Source organism: Colossoma macropomum, unplaced genomic scaffold (assembly GCF_904425465.1).
Source record: "Colossoma macropomum unplaced genomic scaffold, Colossoma_macropomum, whole genome shotgun sequence".
NCBI classification, from domain to species: Eukaryota; Metazoa; Chordata; class Actinopteri; order Characiformes; family Serrasalmidae; genus Colossoma; species Colossoma macropomum.
The window spans coordinates 27,264,388-27,290,596 of NW_023494785.1; the positions used below are offsets into that span (position 1 = coordinate 27,264,388).

The 26,209-nt window shown below is 40.5% G+C and overlaps 1 protein-coding gene across 1 annotated transcript in view; it reads left to right on the forward strand.

Annotated features, from left to right (window-relative positions):
- Window positions 1–26,209, forward strand: part of scospondin (subcommissural organ spondin) — a 118,828-nt gene that overhangs the window by 19,867 nt on the left and 72,752 nt on the right. The window contains exons 18-48 of the mRNA XM_036580179.1: window positions 334–586; window positions 4,266–4,449; window positions 5,231–5,325; window positions 5,746–6,002; window positions 7,321–7,455; window positions 7,661–7,863; window positions 8,426–8,553; window positions 9,376–9,485; window positions 9,954–10,103; window positions 10,443–10,536; window positions 11,089–11,498; window positions 12,298–12,534; window positions 13,082–13,312; window positions 14,440–14,562; window positions 14,798–14,898; window positions 16,104–16,335; window positions 16,573–16,725; window positions 16,874–17,011; window positions 17,392–17,574; window positions 18,233–18,383; window positions 18,508–18,661; window positions 18,887–18,941; window positions 19,029–19,145; window positions 19,594–19,842; window positions 20,230–20,357; window positions 21,937–22,080; window positions 22,928–23,099; window positions 23,973–24,220; window positions 24,463–24,484; window positions 25,038–25,158; window positions 25,791–26,004. Coding sequence (XP_036436072.1) covers window positions 334–586; window positions 4,266–4,449; window positions 5,231–5,325; window positions 5,746–6,002; window positions 7,321–7,455; window positions 7,661–7,863; window positions 8,426–8,553; window positions 9,376–9,485; window positions 9,954–10,103; window positions 10,443–10,536; window positions 11,089–11,498; window positions 12,298–12,534; window positions 13,082–13,312; window positions 14,440–14,562; window positions 14,798–14,898; window positions 16,104–16,335; window positions 16,573–16,725; window positions 16,874–17,011; window positions 17,392–17,574; window positions 18,233–18,383; window positions 18,508–18,661; window positions 18,887–18,941; window positions 19,029–19,145; window positions 19,594–19,842; window positions 20,230–20,357; window positions 21,937–22,080; window positions 22,928–23,099; window positions 23,973–24,220; window positions 24,463–24,484; window positions 25,038–25,158; window positions 25,791–26,004 — 5,192 coding nt within the window. The remainder of the gene's footprint in view (window positions 1–333; window positions 587–4,265; window positions 4,450–5,230; window positions 5,326–5,745; window positions 6,003–7,320; window positions 7,456–7,660; window positions 7,864–8,425; window positions 8,554–9,375; window positions 9,486–9,953; window positions 10,104–10,442; window positions 10,537–11,088; window positions 11,499–12,297; window positions 12,535–13,081; window positions 13,313–14,439; window positions 14,563–14,797; window positions 14,899–16,103; window positions 16,336–16,572; window positions 16,726–16,873; window positions 17,012–17,391; window positions 17,575–18,232; window positions 18,384–18,507; window positions 18,662–18,886; window positions 18,942–19,028; window positions 19,146–19,593; window positions 19,843–20,229; window positions 20,358–21,936; window positions 22,081–22,927; window positions 23,100–23,972; window positions 24,221–24,462; window positions 24,485–25,037; window positions 25,159–25,790; window positions 26,005–26,209) is intronic.

The window sequence follows — 26,209 nt, forward strand, 5'->3', positions numbered from 1 at the left end:
AAGATGTAATATTTCAACTGCATTATGCATTAAAGCAATCAGTCAGATTTGCAGGAGTTTCTTGTAACTAAATGGAAAATAAAAGTCTAAAATTTAAATACACTGCCATTAATATCATATTCCTAATTGTTGTTTTATTTAATACTAACATGTACAGTAATAATGCTACAAACTACACTGTATTTTTAGATTGTGTACAATATTTCACATTTTTGGGGAAAAGGTTATTGAATGATAAATAATATATAGTAGTATCATTACTTCAGAAATATCATCATTCATTCAAGCTTTCATTTTTAATGTATCTGCCCTTTTTATGCTCTCTCTGTGCAGCCGTGAAGTGCTCTGGGGGGCAAGTGTATCAGGAGTGTGGCCGGGTATGTGGAGGCTCCTGTGCTGACCTGAAGCAAGGTTGGAGCTGTGAGGAGAACTCAGGCAGCCAGACATGTGTGCCGGGCTGCCAGTGTCCAGAGGGTCTGGTGCAGGATGACCAAGGCCAGTGTGTCCCAGTCAGCATGTGCCCATGTGTGCATGAAGGGGTGGCCCATCCACCTGGAAGCTCTGTGCAGATCAGTTGCAATAACTGGTATGGGAAATGACTAGAAAGGCCTGTATGTGAGCCCACACTGTAGCTTTCCAGTCTTATACCTGCAAACCTCACTTCTAAAAAAAAATGGAGCAGTATGTGAAATGCAAATAACACACAAAGTTTGCATTTAAATGGCATGCCAAGACATTTTAATGTATCACCTTCTCACCTTTTATAAATATACACTCATTCTGAAACTGATACCTGCAACACATTCTAAAAATGTTGGAATGGGGCAGTTTAAGACTAGGAACCTTGAGAACATTTTAAAAACATTCAGGTGATGCAATCATATATGGGTATTAAATTGCATACAGGAAAGGCCTAGTCCTTTATGAGAAAGGGTAGTTTGAGGCTTGCCACGTTGCCAAAAAAAAATGTGTCAGCGAAAAATCCCATGACCTTCGATTCCTCTTATGGCACTGCATTAAAAAAATGGCATGCTTCTGTAATAGATATCACCATGTGGGCTTGGGAATACTTTCACAAACTGCTGACAAGAACCACATTCATTCACTTTCAGATTTTAATGAAAACAATGGACATTATGTTCTCTGGGCCAAAGAAGAAAAGGATCATCCAGACTGTTACTGGTGTAAAGTTTAAAAGCCAGGGTCTGCCATGGTGTGGTGATGTATTAGTCCTCATGCCATGGGTAACCTGCACCTCTGTGGTAACACTATTAATGTTGAAAGATATATGGATATATACACATTTTGGAGCAACATATGCTGCCTTCTACGTCATGTCTTTTTCAGGGATGTCCATGTGTATTTCAACATGACAAAACCAAGCCTCATTCTGTTACAACAGCATTGCTGCATAATCAGAGAGTGCGGGTGCTAGACTGGCCTGCCTGCAGTCCAGAACAGTCTCAGATTGAAAACATTCACATTATGAAGCACAAATTAATGGGTTTTCAGTTTAATATAGGTCAAACTTAATTTGCTGATCGATGCTTTCTGTTTTTAGTTGCATTTCACATACTTTTTTGGAATTGTGGTTTAACTTGCACAGTAGATTCACAGTAGGTACTGAATAATGAATAGTAGTTCCTGAATAATATGATTAATAAGAATAAGACTATGACTGACTAATAAGTGGTCAAGCAGAGAAAAAGCAGCAAGTTTTCTGCTGATTCATGGTCTGTATACCACAACCCTGCATGCGTGCACACACACACACACACACACAGAGTACAGAGAGATGCTGCAAAACTGGTGCAGTACAAGCTGTACTGTGTACCATTGCATCATATCCATCTTTGCTACACAATCACTTCACGATTGCACACAATCGAGTGCATGATTGTTGGGGTTTAGCCAACAGCCAAACCCCAGTTACAGCATATCGTACCATTGCAGAGAGATAGAGACAGAGAGAAGAAGAAGAAAAAGAAAAGGAGGCAGTAGCGATTTCTCTGCAATAAACATTTTATGGTTGCTTTTATGACCATCATGGCATCTAAAGGTGCTTTTTTATCACCCATCCCTGATAACAAACTCAGTGGTTCAGCAGAAAATGTCCTTTCATCGTGTTTGTGAAACACCAGCACCATATTATGTGTCAAGAGATAAGACAGTTTCTTCATCTAGCTTGGATCTCTTGCCAAATTGTCTAATTGAGTCATCCTCTTATTAACATATTGGATAGATGAAAGCTTTTGGAATCTGTTCTGACATAAGGAGATGGACATTTCAGCTAATGCAAATCCATTAACATCCGGTAACTGGTCTAGGTTCTGGCTAATCCCCAATAATTGGTTGTGTCATTGGTTTTGCATGTGCAGACAACTTGAACACATGCTCATACCCTTGTAAAATTAGTCGGGCATCTTTTTGTGTCTTATCTGGGTAATGATTGAAAGGCTGTAGTGAACTCCAGTAAACTTTTATCTGACTGGATTGGCCGTATCATTATACATTTAAGGAAATTGGAGGTTCTAAAATATGACAACAAACCCATATCACCTGTTGTTGTAAAATAGAACAAAAGTGCTTTTTTGAAATGGTCTCTTACTATTCACTCTGCCCAATGTTGAACATTTGGAGCACCACATAAATTGCTATTAAAGGGAAAATAATTTGTAATTCAAGTAAATAATTTTGTACACTAACGTTTTACACAGAGAAACTGCACATGGATCAGTTCAAACCAAATGACTATGTCCACTATGGTACATTGCTTGTGTACGACCTATAGTACGGAACATTGTGGATGGATTTTGGACACCACAGCCAATATTGTGCATTGATATTATGAGCATAGTAAAGTTTTGTACATAATCTAATGTTGGCTTTGAAATATGGCAGTAAAGAGGTTTGTTAAAGTGCTAAAAACTCTTGTCTGCTGAGAGTTCCTGAGGTAGGAGAGCTCTGATGAAGTCATTCTATGACCCGCTGTCTTCCTCATCGGGATAGGTTGATTTCATTGCATTTCTTTTACCTCATGACAACTTAAGGTACCAGTAAAAGCATACATGATACAATATATTTATATTAATGCCAGTTAACATCCTGTGGTCTAATTAGGCTGTGTTCACATTACCAGGCTGAAGCGGCACTAATCCGATCTGTAATCAGATCTGTTGTTTTCAGAGCTGTGTGGGCATGCAATTCTGTTCTCTTCAAATCAGATCTGAGCCACTTTCATGTGGTCCTGGATTGAACACATATCTGATTCGTAGCCATGCAACCTGAATGAGAACACTCAGATTGGAATTAATGTGTTTTTCTTTTACTGGGCATGCATCATCATCGTCGTCATTAATGTGACAGCAGTGCCTGACCTGAAAATAGGGCCAGTAAAAGCAAAAGCAATGCATCTAACTGTTTTTTGCCTTTGTCTTTCTTTAATTGTGAACAACTGAGAGCTGTTTGGAGCTTCACAGTGAAGGCTTGTTTTGCTGGGTAGTTTGTTGTTCTTGATGCATGTGGTTCATTCACGTGCCGTTCTAGATTAGGATGTGTGCATGCAGTTTGTTTCAGGGTGCAGATTTGTTTACATTAATGACAGTCACTTACATGGATGTGAACCATCAAGTTAGAAAGATCAAAAAAATTGAGCAATGAGGCCTGTAATGTGAATGTAGCCTTAGTCTCATCAATGGTGAACTGTCTATTCTTTACTTCAGTGCGAGTGTATGTGTGTCAGATGTCTCCAATAATGACATTCTTTTAAATGATCTGTAAATCCATATCCATATAAATGTAAACCTCATGTGATTTAGCCCAAGACTTTGCTTAATCCACCTCCAGAAAACAAGTCTGTAAACAATATTGAAAAATACACTACATTTATAGACCCAGAAGTGATTAGGAATTAAGAAATTACATAATCACATCTGTATTTCAGAATCCTTAACAACTTGTTGCGGTTTGAGGCAGGTGTTTGATTTTTACATGCAGTTTGTGCAGTGCTATCAGGTACTTATAAGCTTCCATTATTTATTAGCTACTTTAGCCTTGTAGCTCCAGTGCAAAACTGAAGATGCAAACTTTGCACTCCAAACGTAATCTGGCTGATTGTGTATGTTTGGTTGAGCGGGCAATTTTGGCAGAGTCGTTGCTTTAGTAGCATTGAGTACGCTGCAGTAATGGTCACTCAGATGGTCACTCAGATGGTCCCTTGTTCACTCTCTCTTGCTCTCTCTCTCTCTCTCTCTTTCTCTCTGAAGTGTGTGTGAATATGGTGTGTGGAACTGTACTGATGACCCTTGCCCTGAGGTCAGAGTGTGTCCAGGCTCTTTGGTCTTCTCCCCTCGCTCATGCTTAAAGACCTGCTCCAGTCTGGATAGCCCTCAGGCTCCCTGCACTGAGCCCATCTATGGCTGTGTCTGTCCTGAGGGAACTGTGCTCTTGGTAAGTCTCCGTCATCACATCACATTGTAGACAGCCTTTTTAAATTTTCCTCATCCACATTCTACTAGATCACTGGTTCTCAACCTTTGTGACCCATAAACCTCCAAAAACATAGGTTGATGTTGGCGTCCTGCTGCCTCTCGACACTGCTTTGTGCAAGGGATGTGGATTTCATAGCACTGGACCCCTGCAGTCTACAGTGTTCTGCTGTCACACTTCTGTTGTAAACACTTGCCGCTAAGTAGGCATGTGGTATAGCTAAAAATATAGGCCTGTGTACTTTTTTGTGACAACCATTCAGTGGCCCTGCAATATTATATAGGGCACAACTCTGGTCCTTGAGGTCTGAGATCAGGCATTGTTCAGTGATTTCAATGCATATACACTGGCACTGACCCACACCATGTGACCTTTGACGAGCGCTGGCCCAGGAGGCTAGTGTCAGTGCTGAGTACATGCCTTCAGCATCACTGAAGTCACCTGCGCCTGGTCCATCATGCTCTCCATTGGCAACACTGCTATTCACCTGATAAGGGGTTTGATTTTCCTGTGCAAACACTTGCCTGCCAGAGTTGTGCACCCCTGCTACATCTGCTGAGCACATTTAAAGGTGGGATAAATCTGAGCACTGTGACACAGGGTTGTTGTAATTAATGGATTAATTCATGCTGACCTATATGACCTATATGATTCATAAAACAATAATAGTGGTGCTTCATCCGTGTCATTGCATTTGATCTCACATGCATATTTTTGTTCTTTGGTGGTTCCTTCTTTGTAGGAAGATCAGTGTGTGTCTCCTGATGAGTGTCCATGTCACCACAATGGCAGACTTTTCTTCACCAATGACACCATCTCTAAAGACTGCAACACATGGTGAGCATGCAGTACCCTTGGATTCATTACAAACAATCCAAGGGCAAAACGTCAGTTTAGACGAGCAAAGCAGGAAACTGAATCACTCCCCTAAAGAGGGGCCGATGTTTCATTTAGACCACAGAATACACAGATTACATGTGTTGTTAGATCTGAATTGACAACATGTAGTTAATTAATTTCTATTTTTTGATTTGCCAGAATCATTTTTCATCAGACATGAGTAGTTCTGTTCAAGTTTAATTTGCAGATTGTTGTCATTGTAAGAAAATGTACTAGCTCTAAAACAGTTTTATAGGAAAAGGACCAAATTATCTTAATTTTTAAGATCTGTTAGTCTAATAAGATTTCTAGGTTTCCTAATGACAGCAGTGAAATACTGTGCACTGTGTTATCTGCCCTTAACCCTGTCTCTTACAGTGTATGTAAACATCGTCGCTGGCACTGCACCCAGTTGTTATGTGCTGGCACATGTGTGGCTACGGGTGACCCGCACTATGTGACCTTTGACGGGCGCTGTTTCTCCTTTCTGGGGGACTGTGAGTACATCCTGGTCCAGGAGATGAGTGGACTGTTCAGCGTCAGTGCTGAGAACGTGCCCTGCGGCAGCACTGGAGTCACCTGCACCAAGTCTGTCACACTCACCGTTGGCAACACTGCTATTCACCTGCTAAGGGGTCAGTCTGCAAAGAAGACATGCTCAAGTTGAATTAAAGTCATTTGTTACTAAAGAATGATGTTTAGGCTACAAAGTTCCTCCTCTAAATCTGGCATTGGCATAATTATAATGGCAATTTATGAGGGTATAGATCTCACAATGTGCCTCATTCACCAACCGTTCTTTAGAAGAACTTTCTTCTTAAAACCCACTTACGCAGATTCTGACATTCACCAGTATTTTCTTATTTGAGATTTGTTCTTAGGTAAGAACAGAATCTACACACACTCAAGAGCACAAGGATGCAAACAGTTCTGCAGTTTAAGAACAAGTCATGAATCAAAACTTTTTCTTGGGACGTTTCTCAAAAAAGAATTTAAGAAAAACTTAAGAAGATGTTGGTGAATGAATGATATGATTGATTTCAATCTCAGATTTTATCATAATTAGATTGGATTATTTTGTTATGATCCAGAATTACTTTTAAAAATACATTCAGAATCAGAATCAAGCTTTATTGGCCAGGTATGCTTACACATACAAGGCACATACAATTTGGCTACAGGAGCTCACAGTATACAGCTTTTTAGAGTAGTGGAAAAAATGAAGATAAATAATAAAATAAATAAGAATAAAATCAAATAGAGGTAAAATTGAGTGAGTCATTTAAAAATTGATGCAGTTGAATTAACACCTTCAGACTGATGCATCATGCATTTTTTTTCAGGGACCAACTGATTGGTTGATCAGTTGATTATTGGCTGATATTAAACCCCACCCCCAAACACACACATTTTTCTCAGTATCAGCAAAATATCTGCAGTAACACACTGTCAATTACACTGTGACTTTTTTGTCACAGTATTTCTGAGATTCAAACTGGCATTATCATGATGGATGATAAGGCAACCTTAGAAAACTCTTTTTAAATATATTATAGCAATTGAGGCTGAACTGGTGAATTTAAACACAAAACATCATGATTTGTATAACAAAAGCATCTTCCTGAGCCTAACATTTTGCGTTAGAATAATAGGATGTAAAAAAATCTTTCTGTATAAAGAGAACTAGTGAAACATAATAATATAATAATAATAATAATCGATATTGCACTGTTCAACAAAAACTATTGGAGTACAAAATTGACATTTTAATATCAAATTATGTTAGCCAGTGTTATCAGTTATCTGACTTTTTAGCTTACTAAAATAATCATAATATGTTCATATCAGAAGTGGCCTGATTTTTACACCAGGGATGTAAAAAAAAAAAAAGTTCTTACCCAATTTCCATAATGTTGTACAGTACTGTGACCGTTGCATGTTTGCTTTCCCCAGGCAAAGCAGTGACAGTGAATGGCATGCCGGTGGCTCTTCCTAAGTCTTACTCTGGCAGTGGTTTGGTCCTGGAGAGGATTGGACTGTTTGTGTCTCTTTCGTCCCGTCTTGGAGTCACTCTTCTCTGGGATGGAGGTACAGCCACTAAGAGGCCATGTAGTGCTGATGGGGTTTGATTTATTATGTCATGTTGCTTGATCTTCTCGAAAGAGTGGACAACAGCTCACAATTCTGAGATACTGGTAACAGATTTGTACACTGTGCATGCTGTGTTGGCGTAGAAAGGTTAATAGAGCATGTTGTGTGCTGTTTGTGTTGTTGAATGATGCTCTGTGGAAAGGCATGCGTGTGTATGTGCGGCTGGAGCCACACTTGCAAGGTCGAGTTGGGGGTTTATGCGGAAACTTTGATGGAGACGTGGAGAATGACTTCACCACGAGGCAAGGCATAGTGGAGTCCACTCCAGAGCTGTTTGGGAACTCCTGGAAGGTTAGCCCGTCCTGCCCTGATGTCAACGAGCAGGACCTGCGTGACCCCTGTGCTGTGAGTGACCTTTACTCTCTGTGCCTTTTTGCTACTTCAGCTCCATTTTAAACATTACATTATTTGACCAATGATCAAATGTACACATTTCTTGATGTCTTTTGACTAATTGTCTACATTTTGGTGTAAGAGAAAACCTGGGAACAATGGAGTACTTCAGTATAGGGAACAATATAATGCCATTGTAATTTTCTGAAGCCTTATTACATCAGTAGCTGATAATTAACTGTAATTTGCTCATTGCCACTTTATTGTTCAATAACAAGGGTGAGTTAAGCACTTTCCAGGGCACTCTTGGTCTTTTGCAAAACATCGCCTCACAGCATGAAGGGCCTGGGTTCGATTCCCCGGCCGGGCGAATAGGGTCTCTTCTGTGTGGAGTTTGCACGTTCTCTATGTTTGCATAGGTTTCCTCTGGTTAAGACCCACTTACTTTCCAGCTACTGGCTTGATAAGGCTTAAAAAGGGCATTTTAAGGGCATTATAATGGCCCCATACTGAAGTGTTGCTGAAAATTGTAAAATTTGATTTTTCACTGAAACATTCCTTTAAATATTTCTAGATTAACCCTCACAGAGTCACCTGGGCAAAGAAGAAATGTGCAGTGATTACGCAGGATCTGTTTTCAGTCTGTCATGCTGAAGTTCCATACCAACAATACTACGATTGGTGTGTCTTTGATGCCTGCGGGTAAGAGACAAACATCTTGATAGTGTGTTCATGTACTGTTATGTAGCTAAGGGGCAATTCATTTGAGCATCAGATCACTTATAACAGAGACAAAGGGAATGTGCGCTCGCAGTGTGTCTTAAATGAGTGTTCATATTACTGAGCCTGTATTAATCATGCAAACTGCACAGAACCCCCCACCCCACCCTACCCCAATAATTAGGTGTTTTTTTAAATTGTCAGATCAGGACAAAAGAGAAGGAAAGCAATAAATAAATAAATTACATAAAAGAAATAAAATGCACACAATGAAACAATGGTTTCTAAACAACCATATCAAAAATCAATTGTAAAATGTCATCAGTGGCACCTCCTCTCATGTTTTGCATGGTCCTTCCACCTTTGCATTGTATGCCGAAGTGCATTTGTATTTTTCCTACATGCTGCATAAATTGCTTGTACAACAGTTGTGTACACTTTTGTACACAGAATGCCTCCCCTTTGAGCCTGAAACTAGCTTATAGTACATCTGGCCCTCAGTCCCCATCTGAACATAATGAGTAGTTTAGAGTAGAGCCATTCAGTCCAAATTCTGGAGCCCCTGCTCACTTTTTGGGCTGAATGCCAAGTCCTCTGGGATTTAAATCACACTTGCATGTGAAGGAAAAATACAAGCATATGCAGTTCATGGAGTCTCTGGGGTGAGTAGAAAGGGCAGGACTGGGAAAATAATAACACGTAGATTTGAACACATAACTGTAATTCTGCTCTGAGCAGTGGGTTAATCCCCTACAGGTCATTGAACCAAGCTCAACATGGTTTACTTTTGTCTCTGTACTGTAGCTGTGATTCCGGAGGAGACTGTGAATGTCTGTGCACAGCCATCGCTGCCTATGCTGAAGAATGTAACCGCAGAGGAGTCTATATCCGCTGGAGGTCTCAGGAGCTCTGCCGTAAGACTAGTCCTCCCTGCCATGAAAAAACTCTTTATAATAATTTATAAAAACTGTACAGTTTCCATATATTATTTTAATCAGATGTGGGAAGGTGTTTCTAGGTGTTTTATTCAATAGTTTGGAAACATAAAGGTACTGGAATTATCTGGTTTATAGAAATTTCTTGTCATCAGCCTTGAGATTTAATTGCTACTTCTTAATTCTGAGACATTGCAGATGTTATTTTTGTTAATACACCATTCTCAGTGTTATACAGCTTTCTCAATCATCATAGAGTCATGTACAGCTTCGTTCATCATTCAGGACAAAACCTTTTTTTTATTTTATGATAGCTTTCTAGTAACTAGTAATTATATGAAACCCATTTCATTTTCATGTTCACTGTCAGGCTGAGTCCTACCTTTTTTCAAGGTTATTCTGATTCTGTTTCAGATATGTTACCTCTCTGTTTCTCTCTCTTTGCAGCACTGCAGTGTGAAGATGGTTTGGTGTATGAAGCATGTGGTCCTGCTTGCTCTGATGTTTGTCCTGGCAGCACTCCCAGTCTCAATTCTCACTGCAGCGCCCTCTCCTGTGTGGAAGGCTGCTTTTGCCCTAATGGCACCATCCGCAATGGTCAGAATACTCTTTGTGTGTGTATGTGTGTGTGTGTGTGTGTGTGTGTGTGTGTGTGTGTGTGTGTGTGTGTGTGTGTGCACATGTTGTATGATCTGTACTTGATCTAAATCTGCCTGATCTTAATGTACAAAATTCCATTGTTGGTAATGCTGATAGCTTAGTAATGTAAATAATTAGATGCTCTGGTATTTCTCGATATTTTTTTTATTGGTATGTATGTGTATGGTTAGTGTACAACATTTGTATACCGTAGTTCCAAAGTGCTTGATCCCCAGAACCTCTGAAGCAGCTGATCAGATTTATGTTTTTGTTTTTCTGGTCTTTTTTCCACTGAAGGTGACAGCTGTGTCGCTCCAGCTGAGTGTCCGTGTGAATGGGAAGGCTCCCTGTTTCCTCCTGGAGCAGCTGTAAATCAACACTGCCAGAACTGGTCAGTCTAGAAATATTTTAATGATGCTGATACACTATATGGACAAAAGTATTGGGACACCTACATATTACACCTACAGGAGCTTTTTATTACATTCCATTCTGAATCCATAAGCATTTATATAGCGTTGGTCCCCTGCTTCCACTCTTCTGGGAAGCTTTCTACAAGATTTTGGAGTTTGTCTGTGGGAATTTCTGTGGGAATTTCTGCCCATTCATCCAGAAGAGCATTTGTGAGGTCAGACACTGATTTGTGAGCGAGAGGGCCTGATTTGTGGCATCCTATGATGGTGCCATGTTTAAAGTCACTGAGCTCATCAGTACGACCCCTTCTACTGCCAGTGTTTGTCTATCGAGACTGCACGGCTATGTGCTTAATTTTATCCACCTTTTATCAGTGGGTGTTGCTGAAACAACTCAACTCAGTAATTAGGAGGTGTGTCCCAATACTATTGTCTATGTAGTGTATTTCAGGCTTTATACGTTCAACAGGGGTAATCAGTTATAATAAATGCGTATTAGTAGTATTTATTGCCTACGATATATGTTTCAGCTCTTGTTCTAATGGGACGTGGCGTTGCATTGGGTCAGCATGCCCTTCCCCTGCACCCTGTCTGGAGTCTGAGTTCCAGTGCTCTGGCGGGTCCCGCCGCTGTATCCCCTCTCTTTGGCTGTGTGATAATGAGGATGATTGTGGGGACGGCTCTGATGAGATTTGCCCTTCCACCTGCCCTCCTGGGCAGTTCCGTTGCTCTGGCGGTGCCTGTTTACCTGTGGAGCTTCGCTGCAATGGCCATCCTGACTGTGCTGACCAGTCAGATGAGGAGTTCTGTGCCCCTGTCACAGCAGTGCCGGGGTGTGCAGCTGGGGAGTTTCAGTGCGCTAATGGACGCTGCCTGTCTGCAGCTAAAATGTGTGACGGAAGACTGGACTGTGGGTTTGCTGATGACTCAGATGAAAAAGGTAAATGGTACTCCATTCAGCCCTGTCATCACGAACCCTCCCTCTGGAGATCACCTTTTTTGCCCAGTTGAGTTCTAGTCTTCATCCAACACACTGCACCCCCCCACACTAATGCCTCTGATACAGCCTATCATGGACTTCTGAAGAAGTTAATTAGCTGGAGCAGGTGTGGTAGATCGAAGTTGGAACTAAAGGTAGATGAAGGTAGAGCTCCAGGACCAGGGTTGGTGACCACTGATGCAGGCTTTCCTCTAACATGAAGGATTATGTTAAATGAAGTATTAGAAAAACTTAATTAGGTTCTTTATTGACCCTAAATAAATATTTGTCGGTACAGCAAATGTTTTAGAGACAATATGGAATCTTTGATGCTAATCATGGATGTATTTTCTAGAGTTTAATTAGATCAGGCTTGAGAAAGGATCCATTTCACTCTGAATGTGGTGTTGGGATACACAGTTCCAAAGAGGAGTACCATGATGTATGTGGGCAGTATTTTAGAAGTTGTATCAAAGGAAGACAGATACTTGGTCGGAACATTTCTCATAGCCAGTAAGAAGGCCTTTACTAGGAACTGGCTCAACCCCCCCCCACACGCCCATTACACAGAAAGCCCCGGTTCCACATGTTGATACCTTTTGCTATGCTGAACATGGACATGCATGTGTCATTCCTATTCTGGCAGCAGATTTAACGTTTAAGATCCGATCACCAACGTCTCTGAATGTATTGACACAGAGACAGGTTTGTTAAAGTTAACTGAAATGCACTCTTTTATTCATCATTCTCCTTGAAACAGACTGTGGAGTGGTGTGCTCTGAAGATGAGTTCCGCTGCTCCTCTGGCCGCTGCATTCTTTATCTCCATCGCTGTGATGGTCATGATGACTGTGGTGACTTCAGTGACGAGCGGGGGTGTGTGTGCACTCCTGGAGAGTTCCAGTGCCCTGGAGATCAATGTATACCTGCAAAGAGTGTGTGTGACGGCCATAAGGACTGTCCATCCGGGATTGATGAAGTTATCTGTCCTGTTAAAGGTAAAAAAAAACAAAACACGCATATCCAATCATTAGAGGATTAACAATGCTCATATTTTTAGGCTTGGTACTACTTTAGATTCTGAGGTAATGATTTGATTCATTTTTCGATACGTTATGTCTTGATTCTACAGAGCTCTAGTTACATATACTACACAGATCGGTTTGGTTCAGCGACAAAAAAGGTTTCTCAAACTTTTTCACTGTCAGTTGCACCAGTCCTCCTATAAAATCACCCCCCAAAATCGCAACCTTAAAGGCCACCACACAAAATTTCAAGCCACATGGCTTTCTGTGGTCTCAGTATGGCTTTTATTTAATGTAGTTCTGGTAAAATGCTGAGTCACGTGCTGTGTTGTGCTGAGAAATTGAACAGTTCTTGGAGTTGCTGAGAACTGCAGATCGATGTGGAGAAGATGTCTGATATTAAGGTATTAAGTAACACTTAACAGCAGTAAGAGGGATAAGGGTGAGAAGTAGAGTCTTGTATTGTGAAGGTGCTCTGCTTTAGGCTGTGTCAGTATGAAGTCCCTCTCCTGTCTTTCAGGTTGTAGTCAGCATGAGTTTGGCTGTGCGAGTGGTCAGTGTGTGCCGCTGGGCTGGCGGTGCGATGGAGAAACAGACTGTCTGGATGGAAGTGATGAGCAGCAGTGTGACCGTACTTGTGGACCTGACCAAGTCCTCTGTCTGAGTGGAGACCAGTGTGTCCAGCACATGCATCTGTGTGATGGTACACCACACTGCAGAGACGCCTCTGACGAGAGTGTGGACAATTGCGGTGAGCCGTGGCACTTTAGCACTTGGGATTTCTGATTTGATCATTAACCTGTTGGTTGACACAAATGAAGAATGTTGCTGACACAAATATAATTTGCTTTCTTGCTGTATGTTTACCCCTGAAATTCCACACATATTTTTCAGTAACTACTCAGTTACTTCAGTAATTGTTTGTTAAATACAAGAAAATTAATACATAGCTTACATTGTTGTGAGAGCGAGGTACAGTACTGTGCAAAAGTCAGAAAACCACCCTTTGTTTATTTAATTTCCTTAAATAAAGTACAAGTTAATTGGATTTAGGACAATTCACTTACATAAGGAAGAGTAAAGTCAAAGGGAAAATAAGTGGGGAAAAAACTGGAGTTCAAAAAATTATTAAAAGATACAAAGAAAATGGGACTCCTGACAACCGTGCAAGACCTGGTAGACCACCAAACCTGTCACCATAAGATAAACAGTATTTATTTAGTTTTTAAAGCTCCACTCTTGCTTCGTATCTGCAAAATCCAAGTTTTTCTGTCTATCCTTTCACTTTGAGAAGACAACTCCACACTGTTTGTCTATAAGGATGTGTAGCTACCGAGAAGCTGGGTAAAGTAAATAAACAAAAAAAGTTTAAAAAAAAATTACAAATCAAACAAAGAAGCAGCTGGTTTCTCAGAGCATTGAGCTGACCACCCCAGAGTCCAGACCTCAACATCACTAAATATGTTTGGGATTACTTGGATCATCAGAAGCAGAAAATGCAACCGACTTCCAAGACTGAACTTTGGAGGTATGGAAAAACATCCCTGGAGATTTCTTTAAAAAACCGAAAGCAAGTCTCCTGAAAAGAATGGAAGCTATAAAAAAGGCAAAGCGTGGACACACTAAAAACTGAAAAAAAAAATGTTTTGTTGTCGAGGCTTAAATGTTTCTGTTAAGTATGTACTTTCCTTTTTTTGATTCTGAAAAATGGATAACAGGTTCCTAATGGCTGTTTTGGCTAGTAGTCCTGCCCTTGCAGAGCACATTCCATATGTTTGTGTCTCACATGAACGTGACAATTGGCCTATCCACAAAACACTCATCCATCATGATCGCCTCATATGTGTCTGTTATATCCGCTGTCAAATTCTTTTCCAGGCTCCACACGGATCCCACCATGTCCCGGCAGCTTCTTGTGTGATAACAGAACTTGTGTGAACACATCCCGTGTGTGTAATGGCGTTCCTGACTGTCCAAGCGGAGAGGATGAGCTGTTGTGTGGTGAGCGCTCACAGCATCAGATTTTCTCTGACACAACCTTTATTTTATTTTTGAATGTTGTTGCCCTGATAGAAATAAAAAAGCATGCTTTCAAAGATCTGCCTGCATTGTACAATACAAAGGACAAAATACAGTATAAAATATACATCTTTTTCTTGAAGGAATACTTTTGGATGATTTTGAATAATACTAATAATAATGTGGATACTTACAAATCCTCCTTTTCTATATCTAGAAAAGCCCAGCTCCTCACCTGCTCCTCCTGGTGGCTGGAACACTACTTACACCTGTCCTGAGTTCACCTGCATGGATGGATCCTGTGTCCCTTTCAAATCAGTAAGACATGAGAGATAGAGATTATATGGACCATTCTACTGAATTATTTCAAACTGCGCTTCCACAGTAAAACTCTATAAAAAGCTATTCAGTAATACACTATGGTCTATTTAAATTCATGGCATTAATTGATATAGTAATAAGCTAAATATACATAAATTCATCGTTTATACTGTACTTTTTATAGGGAGGTGGCTGACCCAAACTCTAACATTTTTTAAGAAATTTGAGCATTACATACATTATTTGTGTGTGTAATTGCTTTGTCTGGCTATAAACTTGGTGTAAAACTGTAGTAAAATTCCTTTCTTTTTGTTCGTGTTAGCCATGTAGCCTTTAGCATGCTAATGAGCCAGCTAACAGCGGAAAGTGGTGAGGTTGTATCAGCAGTCACAGATATAACAGATGGAGTAGTTTGTAACTTAAAACCCAGCAAATTGAGTGTTATAGTTTTGAGTTGTTAAGCGTTTTAAAGTAGTATATTGCTGTGGCTTATAAACAGCTTTGTCTGCCATTAGTTCTGGGCTTTAAAAGGGAAATGACGCAATGGTCACAATGATTTCTGGTCAAATTCTGCTGCTAAAGTCGACATTGGTGTTCGCTTGTTCCTTCTTCTCTCCGAGGGCTCATTTAACTCTGTTTACTTCAGCTCTTAAAGTATTGGGACAGCCCTTAAAATGACGCTGCGGATTCCACTGAGGAGAAATAATGAGTCCAAGTGGAAGAGAGCTTGTTAAAAGATGGTATTAATATGGCAGGATGGTGTTCAATTAGATCCCATTGTTTTAAATAAATGTATCCCAGAGTCTGAAAATCAGTGTGTAACCTTATGAATTCTCACCAACAAAACACATTTTCTGCAGTTAAGAAAACTTTTTTTGTGTGTGTTTTAATGAAAAATATTGTGATGTTTTGTGTCTAACAGTACAAAACTGTGTTTGCTAGCTAGTCATGTACTGGCATAATGTTTATGTTCTGCTCAGATTAGCTAAAACTGTCACTACCAACAATAGACACCTACTACCAGGTGAAGGCAGGTCGATTATATTAGGGCATTGTATTGTTGTTCACAAAGACATTATACTGTAATATATAATACTTGAATTTAGTGTAATAAGGTGTAGTCATGTGGCTTTCTGCCTAGATTTGTTGTAATTACAAAACATCTTGCATGAACCCCCACATCAATTCATGTGCTGTTTTAGGTTTGCAACGGAGTAGCAGACTGTCCTGATGCTTCATTGCTTGTGGCTGAGGGCCCCTCGGATGAGCAGGGTTGTCGAAACTGGGGCCAGTGGGGGTCCTGGAGCCCCTGCAGCCACACCTGTGGGGCTGGCACTATGAGCAGGCGCAGACACTGCCCCCTGGGGGACGCACTGGGACATTGCAGGGGTGAAGATACGCAAAGACAGCAGTGCTACTCCACTGCCTGTCCTGGTGAGAGCCGTCTGTTCTGCAGTACTGTCCTATAAGCATTCAAATTAGGAAGGCATGATGATTTAATTAGTACAAGTGTGGCAACTGTCTTCAAACCATTAATACAGTGGAGAGAATGGATTACTTGATTTGTCGTATGGAAGGAAGCCTATTTAAAATGTATTGGTATTTTCTTAGCAGTAGCATGTTTTGGCCTGTGTTTATGTGTATGGATATGTATCTGTGTTTGTTGAGCAGTTGATGGACACTGGTCGGCGTGGACAACTTGGTCTAACTGCAGTAAAGGTTGTGGGGGAGTGGAGCTCCGTCAAAGAGTTTGTGTTCCACCACAGAATGGAGGCAGAGCCTGCACAGAGCTTCCAGGAGAAACAGCTCTGACCACAGAGATCAGTAAGTTCATAAACGTGCTCATTTTGTGTGATTATAATGTGATATTAAATATATGTTGTGTATCCACAGTTGCCCTGCAAGAAAAGATTGAAGTGTTTGTAGTTTCAGTGAAAGCCGTCATTTTCTGTCCTTCTCTCTACTCTTGTAGATCCATGTCCTCAGGATGCCTGCGCTAATGTCTCCTGTCCGGCTGGTCTGGTGACTCACAGTTGTGCCCCTTGCCCTAAGACTTGTGCTCACATATCCAGTGGCACCTCCTGTGACCCCAGCGCACCATGCTTCACAGGTAAACAGTAAGCCGGTGGGGGTGGGCACGATGCTACTAGACACCTGCTATCTAATGTTTCTTCTGAAATCAATGGTTTTAATAAGGATTTTAGTCCCCCTTTACTGCAGTGATAGTCTCTTCTGGGAAGGCTTTACATTATATTTTGGAACACTGCTGTGAGGATTTGATTGCGTTCGTCCACAAGAGCATTAGTGAGGTCAGATACTCATGTTGGATGATCAGTTCTGAATCACAAACTTCACTGCAGCTTATCACAAAAGTATTCTATGGATACCTCTCAGGCCAATGCTTGAGCCAATCATGTGCAGCTGCTCCAGAGTGTCCTTTTCTATTGGAAATGCTTTTCTAAGGAGATCTCTCTCTTTCTCTCTGCCAAGGTTGCTGGTGTCCAGAGGGGAAGGTCATGGACCATCTGCAGCAGTGTGTGTTGCCAGAGGAATGTATATGTGAAGTGTCAGGTGTCCGGTACTGGCCAGGGCAGCAGGTGAAGATGGGCTGTGAGATTTGTAGGTGTGAGAGAGGCAGACCCCAGCACTGCCAGGCCAACCCTGAGTGCTCAGGTACAGAGTGCCCAGATTGTTCTCTCTCTCTCTTCCACCCCTCTCTCTTTTGCACTCTTCTATCTATCTATCTATCTATCTATCTATCTATCTATCTATTTATCTGTCTATCTACCTATTGACATGTAGCAATTTTAAAAGAATTGTTATTGGATTTCATACAGTGGCGTCTTGATTCAATACATTTTTAATTAAGGAGTAAAATGTGCCATTCATTAAATGCTAATTAGTAGGTTTTTAGAGCATTTAGAGTAACAATAATTGAAGCAAATATTTTAAAACATGATGCTTTGTTGTGTCCTCTTCAACACTCTAGACACAGGCTAATGTGTTAGCCCCAGGCTAACATGCTAGTCACGATATAACTATGTGAAACAATATAATACAATATGCTGCTTTCTCTTAAATCTGCAATCATTGCTTCACTGCTAACCTCTTGTTAAACCCCTTGTGGGTTATGCTCTCAGTGCTTTGATATAGACCTGAGGTTCATTGCTTGTCGATTACTTATTCTCTCTATCTTTTTTTCCCTTCTCTCTTTCTGTCTCTCTTTGTATCTCTCTCTCTCTCTCTCTCTCTCTCTCTCTCTCTCTCTCTGTCTTGCTCCTTCTCTCTCTGTCTCTGTATGTGTGTGCATTTGTTGTGTATGGTGTCTCAGTACATTGTGGTTGGTCATCATGGTCCCCATGGGGGGAGTGTTTGGGTCCATGTGGAGTGCAGAGCGTCCAGTGGTCTTTTCGCAGCCCAAACAACCCCTCCAAACACGGCAAAGGCAGGCAGTGCCGTGGGATTTACCGGAAAGCTAGACGGTAAGAATTTTCCTTTTTTTCTTATATTTAGAGGAATAGTTGTGTGTGACTGCTTGATTGCAATTTTTCTAACATTCCTGTCATTGTGTGTGTGTGTGTGTGTGTGTGTGTGTGTGTTTTCCAGCTGTCAGACAGAACCTTGTGAGGAGTGTGAGTATCAGGGTCGCACACATGCAGTGAGCGATCGCTGGAAAGTGGGGCAGTGCCAGCTTTGTCACTGTTTACCCAACCTCACAGTACAGTGTGCCCCTTTCTGCCCATTCACTGGATGCCCTCAGGTGTGTGTGTGCTGAAGTGATTATCTGTTTCTCCTGTGGTCCTGTGGTTTAAACTTACATGTGGTAAAGAATGGCAGCTGGTTCGTCTTGTATGTTTATAAGACTCATTTATTAATTTGTACTGTTCACGTTTTCAGAATAACACCTCCATCGTTCCCTTTCATGTCTGTTGTTGTCATTTTCTGTGGCTCTGTATTCAGAGAGCAATGTGTTTTGTTAATGCAGGGTCAGACTCTGATACTGGGAGAAGGAGACAAGTGTTGCTATTGTAAAGACAAAGGTAACGGACCAACTCACCAGAGACAAATGATGAACTATTGATGTGAATGTCAACCATATGAACATTTCTTGATTGTTTAATGTTTAGCTGGCAATGGCAGCGTCATTGTCCCAACCACCCCAGCAGCTCTACCAATTACCATTGAGTCCTCCACAGCACCAAAGGATGCACCATTTGTGCCGACATTTCCTCTTCCACCCGGAGGTCAGTAGAAAAAGAACAATTTCACACCACCATGATTTTACTAAAACTGTAGGACCAATTTATTTTAGGATATGTGATTTTCAGCCTTGTTTCACTCAGCCAATTTCAATGCTTGCTACTTTCACATCATATTTTTGGCATGTTTTTACTCTCAAAAATATACTGGAGTTGCAGCTAAAATAATAAATATAAAATGATATCCTTGGGTCCATCCTGAAACTTGCCGGTGATGGTGGTGTGGCACTGCAAATGGATGGATCTCAAAAATAAGGAGAAACTTTTATCACTTGTGGTCTGTTTTTGAAAGGAATTGAAACTAATTGAAAGGAGAAAATTAATGACAATCAGTTCTGTTTATTTGTTTTATTCAACATAAATCAAGCATCATCCTGCTGATTTTACATGATAATCTGAATCTCATCCACTGTGTATTCACATCTTCCATTAGATGAGTGTTGGTCTCCTCTCGGAGTCCAGTCTCTTCCTGCCACAAGCTTTAGTGCCTCCTCCCAGCAGCCGGGTCACCCAGCCTCTGCCGGACGCCTCCATGCATTTGACTCCCAGAGTGACCTGCAGGGCTGGAGCCCTGAGCCAGAGCAGTACAGAGAGCTCTCAGCGTCCACCCTCCTCAGCTACATGCACAACAACCAGGCCCCTTACCTACAGATAGACCTGCTCAGACCATACAACATCACAGGTGCCTCTCAGACACTTGGCAGTACAATTAGTATAGTTACTTATATGTTTAAAGTGTAAATGTCCATCCATACAATAAGTTTCAAGTAAAATTTCGGTCGGTCAGTTAATTAATGATACCATGCAGGGACTTGCTTACTGTTAGAAACATTGCGCTAGAAAATCTTGATGATTTCCTGTTTATCATCTGACATTATTTTTCCTCTTTCTTTAGCAGTGAAAAAGGTTGGAGATATTTGGGGTGTAACTGGAGTGTATAATAAATAGTACTATATTGGTGGAATGTGTCCTTAAACAGTACATTGTAATATCAACTTCTTGGGGTTAAAAGTCATGACTGAATCAAGTCATGACATGAATGCATTTGTATCTGTGCTGTGGGTTTCAGGGCTGCTTACCCAGGGTGGAGGACTGTTTGATACCTTTGTGTCCAGTTTCTACCTACAGTTCAGCAGTGACGGTAGCCAGTGGTACACCTACAAAGAACTCATCACAGACGCCCGTCCTAAAGCCAAAGTCAGTGTATTTTTGAAACTGAGTTGACTGAAGTTATAATATAGAATACAGCATATAAAGCTACAGTTTATGGCTAGTTAGTAGTGATTCAACACCCTCCGTCTGCTACACTCAACTACAGTACCATGCAAGTATTCAGCCCGTAAAAGTCAAAATTGGATTACAAATGACGCGTAGAGTGCTCCAGACAGTATTTTTTTATTGCAAACCAAAACTGCAGTTTCAAAGACAAAATTCATTGTTTGTCAACTAATAAAAAAAAAATTGAAAAATGCTGCTTGCATAAGTATTCAGCCCCTTCAGACTCGTACTTAGTAGAACCACCTTTTTGCTGCAATAACAGCTTTAAGTCTGTTGGAGAAAATCTCTACCAGCTTTGCACACTGGGGGGAGATTTTCACCCACTCTTCTTTGATTGTTCAGGTTAGTTGGATGACCCTCATGCACCACAGTTTTCAAACAGTGCCATAGATTCTCGTTCCATTGTAGAACATTCACCTTTTTGTTGTTCAGCCGCTCCTGTGTCGCTTTGGACTTGAGCTTGTAATCATTCTCCTGCTGACAGGTGAATTTTCTTTCAGGCTGTAGTTTTTTAGTAGACCAAAGCAGGTTCTCTTGCAGTATCTTCCTTTATTTTGCACCATCCATCCATTTTTCAATTTTAACAAGATGCCCAGTCCCTGCTGTGGAAAAGCATCCCTATGACATGATGGTATCATATCATAATTCACTGTTGGGATGACGTTTGTTGAGGAATGGGCAGTATTAGGTTTGCACCACACGTTTTGAATTTTGGCCAAAAAGCTGAATTTTGGTCCCATCTGACCACAACACCTTTCCCACATTTTAACTGTGTTACTCTGATGTTTTCTGGCAAACTCCAGATGTTTTTCTATAGAGATTGCTTCTTTCTAGCCACCCTCCAATACAGGCCAGTTATATGCGGAGATCTTGATATTGTTGTCTGCAGCGCCTTCACTCCAGTCTTAGCCGCTGAACTCTGTAGCTCATTCAAAGTAATTTGCTGGCGTCTCTGAGGCTTCCCTTACAAGTCCCACTTCTCTGATGCTGAGCTTTGAGGGATGACCTTGTCTTGCTACTTCCATGTCCTGACATTTGTTCCAGCAGTGCTCATTGGGATGTCTAAACACTTGGATATTATGATGTAGCCTCTTCTTAGCTTTTGCATGTCTATGACTTGTAATTCTGATTGCTTTAGAATGCTCTTTGGTCTTCGTTTTCACAGCTTTCCATCAGATTCACCCAGATTCACAGTCTGATCAATGATCAAAAATGGCCAATTGTGTACTCATTAAAGCAGTATTTCTCATTTGTGTAAATGAAGAGCGTCTACATTGCAGGTGTTGAATACTTCTGCAAACAGCATGAGCAAACCTGATGACTATTAAGAGGGTTGAATACTTTTGCAAGGCGCTCTATACACTAAATAAATACTAGATTAAAAGCATCAACGTAAACAAATAGCCTGTTAAAATCATTAAAGTTGCTGTAATTATTCCATATTCCATCTTTCCCTGGCTCATCACGTGGTCTCTGTGGATGTGGGGCCTCTCTTCAGGTATTTCTGGGTAACCACGATGACCGAGGTGTGGCCCAGATCAAGCTGGACAGGATGGTGTTGGCTCGGTTTGTGCGAGTGATGCCTCATGACTTCCAGAATGGCATTTATCTCCGAGTGGAGCTCATGGGCTGTGGAGGCGGTGTGTGAAGTTCACTTTATTTTCAGCCATTTCTATTTGTGAGGTGATGCATTACAAAAGGTTAAAAGTTCTAAAGTTTTAAGTTCTGATGTTTAATTTTCTTATTTCCTCTATCTCTAATTTTATCTAATTTTATTATTTCACCTCTATCTCACAATTTTGAGCCCTGGCAATGAAAACCAGTGTGTGTGTGTGACATTGTTTGTAAAAATTATATAAGCAGTGTATGGCATTGTTTAATGCTCTGTATGTAAAATAAAGGGGTCACTAAAATGTAAATAAAACATAATTTGACTTTTTAATGTAAAAGGTTGCTCAAAATAAAATAGAAAAACAAAATAACCAATAATCCAAAAAATGGCTGGAATAGTTAATGTTTTTTCATTGGAGGGGCTCAATTAACTACTATTAAGCTACTCAATCTCATTCAAGCATTTCCAGTCACTTCTCAAATCAGTAATTTTATGTCAAATAATCTTGTTCTCATGGTAGCTCTGCCGCTTTGTCAGCTTGTTTTTACTCTTGCCCCTAGTTTGTTCTTATCCTAGTATGTTATTGCTTTCTGATATTCCAGTTCTCTACTCATCTTGAACTTGTTCTTAAACTGCAACAAAACTGGTATTGCATTGTTGAAAACATTGATTTCAAACTTTTGAACAATGATTTAAAACTTTTGAATGCTAGTGTACTTTTCAACTGTTCAACTCTCACTTCTTATATGAGTGACATGATAAAGTACTCACCCTGTTAGCTGTTCTTTCAGAATCATTAACTGACTTGGACTCTTTCCCTGCTTCTCTACTTTACTCTCCTTCCCTCCCTCCTTACCTCTTTCTCTTTTTCTCAGAGTATGAATGGTTGTCCACTCGTGCCCCCTCAGTGTCCATACCTCCCTCACTCAGGCCCTGCGGGGAGAGAGAGTTCCAGTGCGGAAATGGCCGCTGTGTGTCTGCTGGGCCGCAAGGAGTCCTCTGTGATGGGGTCAACGACTGTGGAGATGGTTCGGATGAACTCAACTGTGGTGGGTACATGGAGATAGGTGGAGTATTGCTAGTGCATATTTTTTCAACTCTGGTCCTAGAGGCCCACTACTCTGCATATTTTAGTGCTTTTCCTGCTTTTCACACTTTAACTCACTGTAACTGTAACGTTTTACTTTATGGATATGGAGTGGACAATCACTCATACTGTTCAAAATGTTGAAAGACACAGAGTATCTCTAATGTACTGAATTATTATTCAGTTCTCAAACAACACATCATGCTCAAAATAAATATTTCATGAACTATTTTCTTTTTAAGCCCTTAAACTCTAGGCATATTATTCAGCTAATTATTTTTAGGACCCATATCGTGGACAACAGACGTGGTTAGGAGCACACTTATTTCTGGAGGAGCACAACATTACAGCAATTGGTCGAGCAGTAGACACATACAGACTTCAGAGAATCAGATCAACATACTGTCAGCTCCATATTGAATTTATGAACAGTGGTTCAACCCAGACTGCATTTTGAACAATACACAATACAGGAAAGCCAATCAGAACAGAGACCAACAGTTAGAATTAAACAGTCTGTTTATAAAGGAAGGTTGGAAAATGATCATTAAAAGAAAAGTAATTGTAACTGTTTTTGGGTCACAAAACCACAAAAAGTCACAGCTGGACATCAGAAGAATATTTAATAAAAAAGAAGAATGTCCAGTAACTACTATGAGTTATTCAGTATATAATATGTAGTTTTGAGAGTGGGAAATATGTACCTGTACCCACTGTTGGGTCCATGTATGGAGTTAATTACATTCAATGACATTAATTTAAACATTAACCTTCGTTGGTGTCTTTCACCATTTTTGGTGTCTTTTTGCTCTGAAATGTGTTATTTTTTATTTAGGCACACGTCCATCCTCTACCCAGAGCCCCAGAGGGTGCTCCAAGGGTCAATTCTCTTGCCCACCTCCAGGGGGCTGTATTGAGTCAGCAGCACGCTGTGATGGTGTCCCTCAGTGTCCAGATGGAGCAGATGAGAGAGGTTGTGTCCCCTACACAAACATCACCCATGTGACCCCCACCCCCGTTCCACTCAGAACTCCCAGCATGGCGGCCGTTGCGGCAGCAAGCACACCAGCTACCACTACACATGTAAGACATAACTTTACACAGTAAAAATGACCAGTGTCAGAATAATCCCTGTTGTTAGAACTAATATTGACTCTGTAGAGCTTAATTTAAAGTCTGTTATAACTGTACAGTAAGATAACAGACTTTAAATTATGCTCTACAGCATCAATTTACACATTTTCTGTTGACCCATTGAGAATTATAAGTCACAGCTTGCTACAAATGAAAAAAATGTTTCTTCTCTTCCTTTTTTTCTCTTATAGGGTGGAGGCCCTGCATACAGAGGTAGTTACTAACAGCTTTTCATTTGTTTTGACACCTCATATTCAGATATAAGGCAGAAATGAGTAGGTACTACAGTTAATCTCTTATGTCAGAAATTACATTCCTCCAAATTGTTTTATGAGGCACAAAAATGTGGAGGAACATTGTTATTTAAAGGGCAGCCAAAGAAATAAAACAGGTTAGAGTACCTGTGATTATCAGACTTTATGGTCTCATATTTGACCAAGGGGTTTTGAAAATGGTTACCTTTTAATCCTGAGCTAGAAATGTGTATTTCTGAGGTTTAATCTACTTTTTAAAGTTAATAACTTGATTTCTCAATGCTGTTGCACATTCACTTTGATATGTAAATAACACAATCTGACAAAGCTGGAAATGTGTAGATTTTTATTTTGTTTTAGCAAACAAATATATAAATTGGAACGGGCTTTAAACTTTTGATACTTTCTTAATGCGTGCACTCTCTCTTAGAAACTGTCACAGATGCTCCATCAATTCTGTTCAGAAACGGATTTGAATGTGATTGCTCAGTGTGATATTGTCTTTGTTCCAGGTATATGCTCCTCTCCTCTGGGCCTTGAGGACGGTCGAGTTCACTATGGTCAGCTGACCTCTTCGTCATCCAGAGAGAATAACCCAGCTGACGCAGGCCGCCTCAACGTCGTGCCTAATGTGTGAGTGTCTGAGGCGGTGCAGTGGACGTTTTATGATGAGGTTTTATGATATTTCTTTCTGGACCAGGGGAGCAAGTCTGATTAGAAACAGCAAATTAATCCAATGTGACCTGTGTTCGCTTGTTTGATGTTATTTGTGTAGTCATACTCTGCTGTTCAAAAGTTTGGATAATATCACTTGTCATTAATAATTTTTATATATATATATTTGTCTATATACAATGTTTTTCCTATATACAATTACAAAATAATTGTCTATATATAAAAACATAATGTAGCTAGACATATTTTAAGCAGTAGATTGTTTAATGTGAATTATAACTGTAATAATTCTCATCTTTCTCAACATTTCCAATTCAACCACTGCTATTGAAATAGAATGCATTCTGGTTGTTCATCTGATTATAACTTTTTCAAAACTATATACCTTAAGCAGTCATTTTGGAATCACTTACCGAGTCATTCTGGAGCTACCAAACATGAAGAAACATTTTATTGATAGTTTATATAGGATCTTAATTGTGTAAGCTCTGGCTCCGTATAGACCTGTGAGCAATTACATGTTGAGTCTAACTACTATCCAACTATCTTAACTCATCACTGATAATTAATAACATCCCTTCATATTATAGTTTAGTGATGGAGCCTGGCTGGAGCCCATTGCCAGGAGACCCGCATCCCTACTTACAGGTGGATTTCCTGGAGCCCACCTGGATTTCAGGGGTAATCACCCAGGGCAGTGAGCGCATGTGGGGCTACCTCACCAAGTACCGTTTGGCTTTTGCCCTGGCTGAGAACCACTTCACTGACTTCACAGAGACTGGGGTCAGGGGTTCAGCCCCGAAGGTATGGGAGGAAAAAAAAAGCACTTCACTTCACTGTATCTAGTTATGTTTCTGTCTGTGTGTTTCTCAAATCAGAGATGAAGACTAAGAATGGGCAATACCTTGGTTTTCTTTTCACTTTAATAAAGAAATATTTTATTGATGTTGTTATACCATTAGCCTTCCAGTACCAGTACATATACATTTAATTTAATTTTAATCTAAAT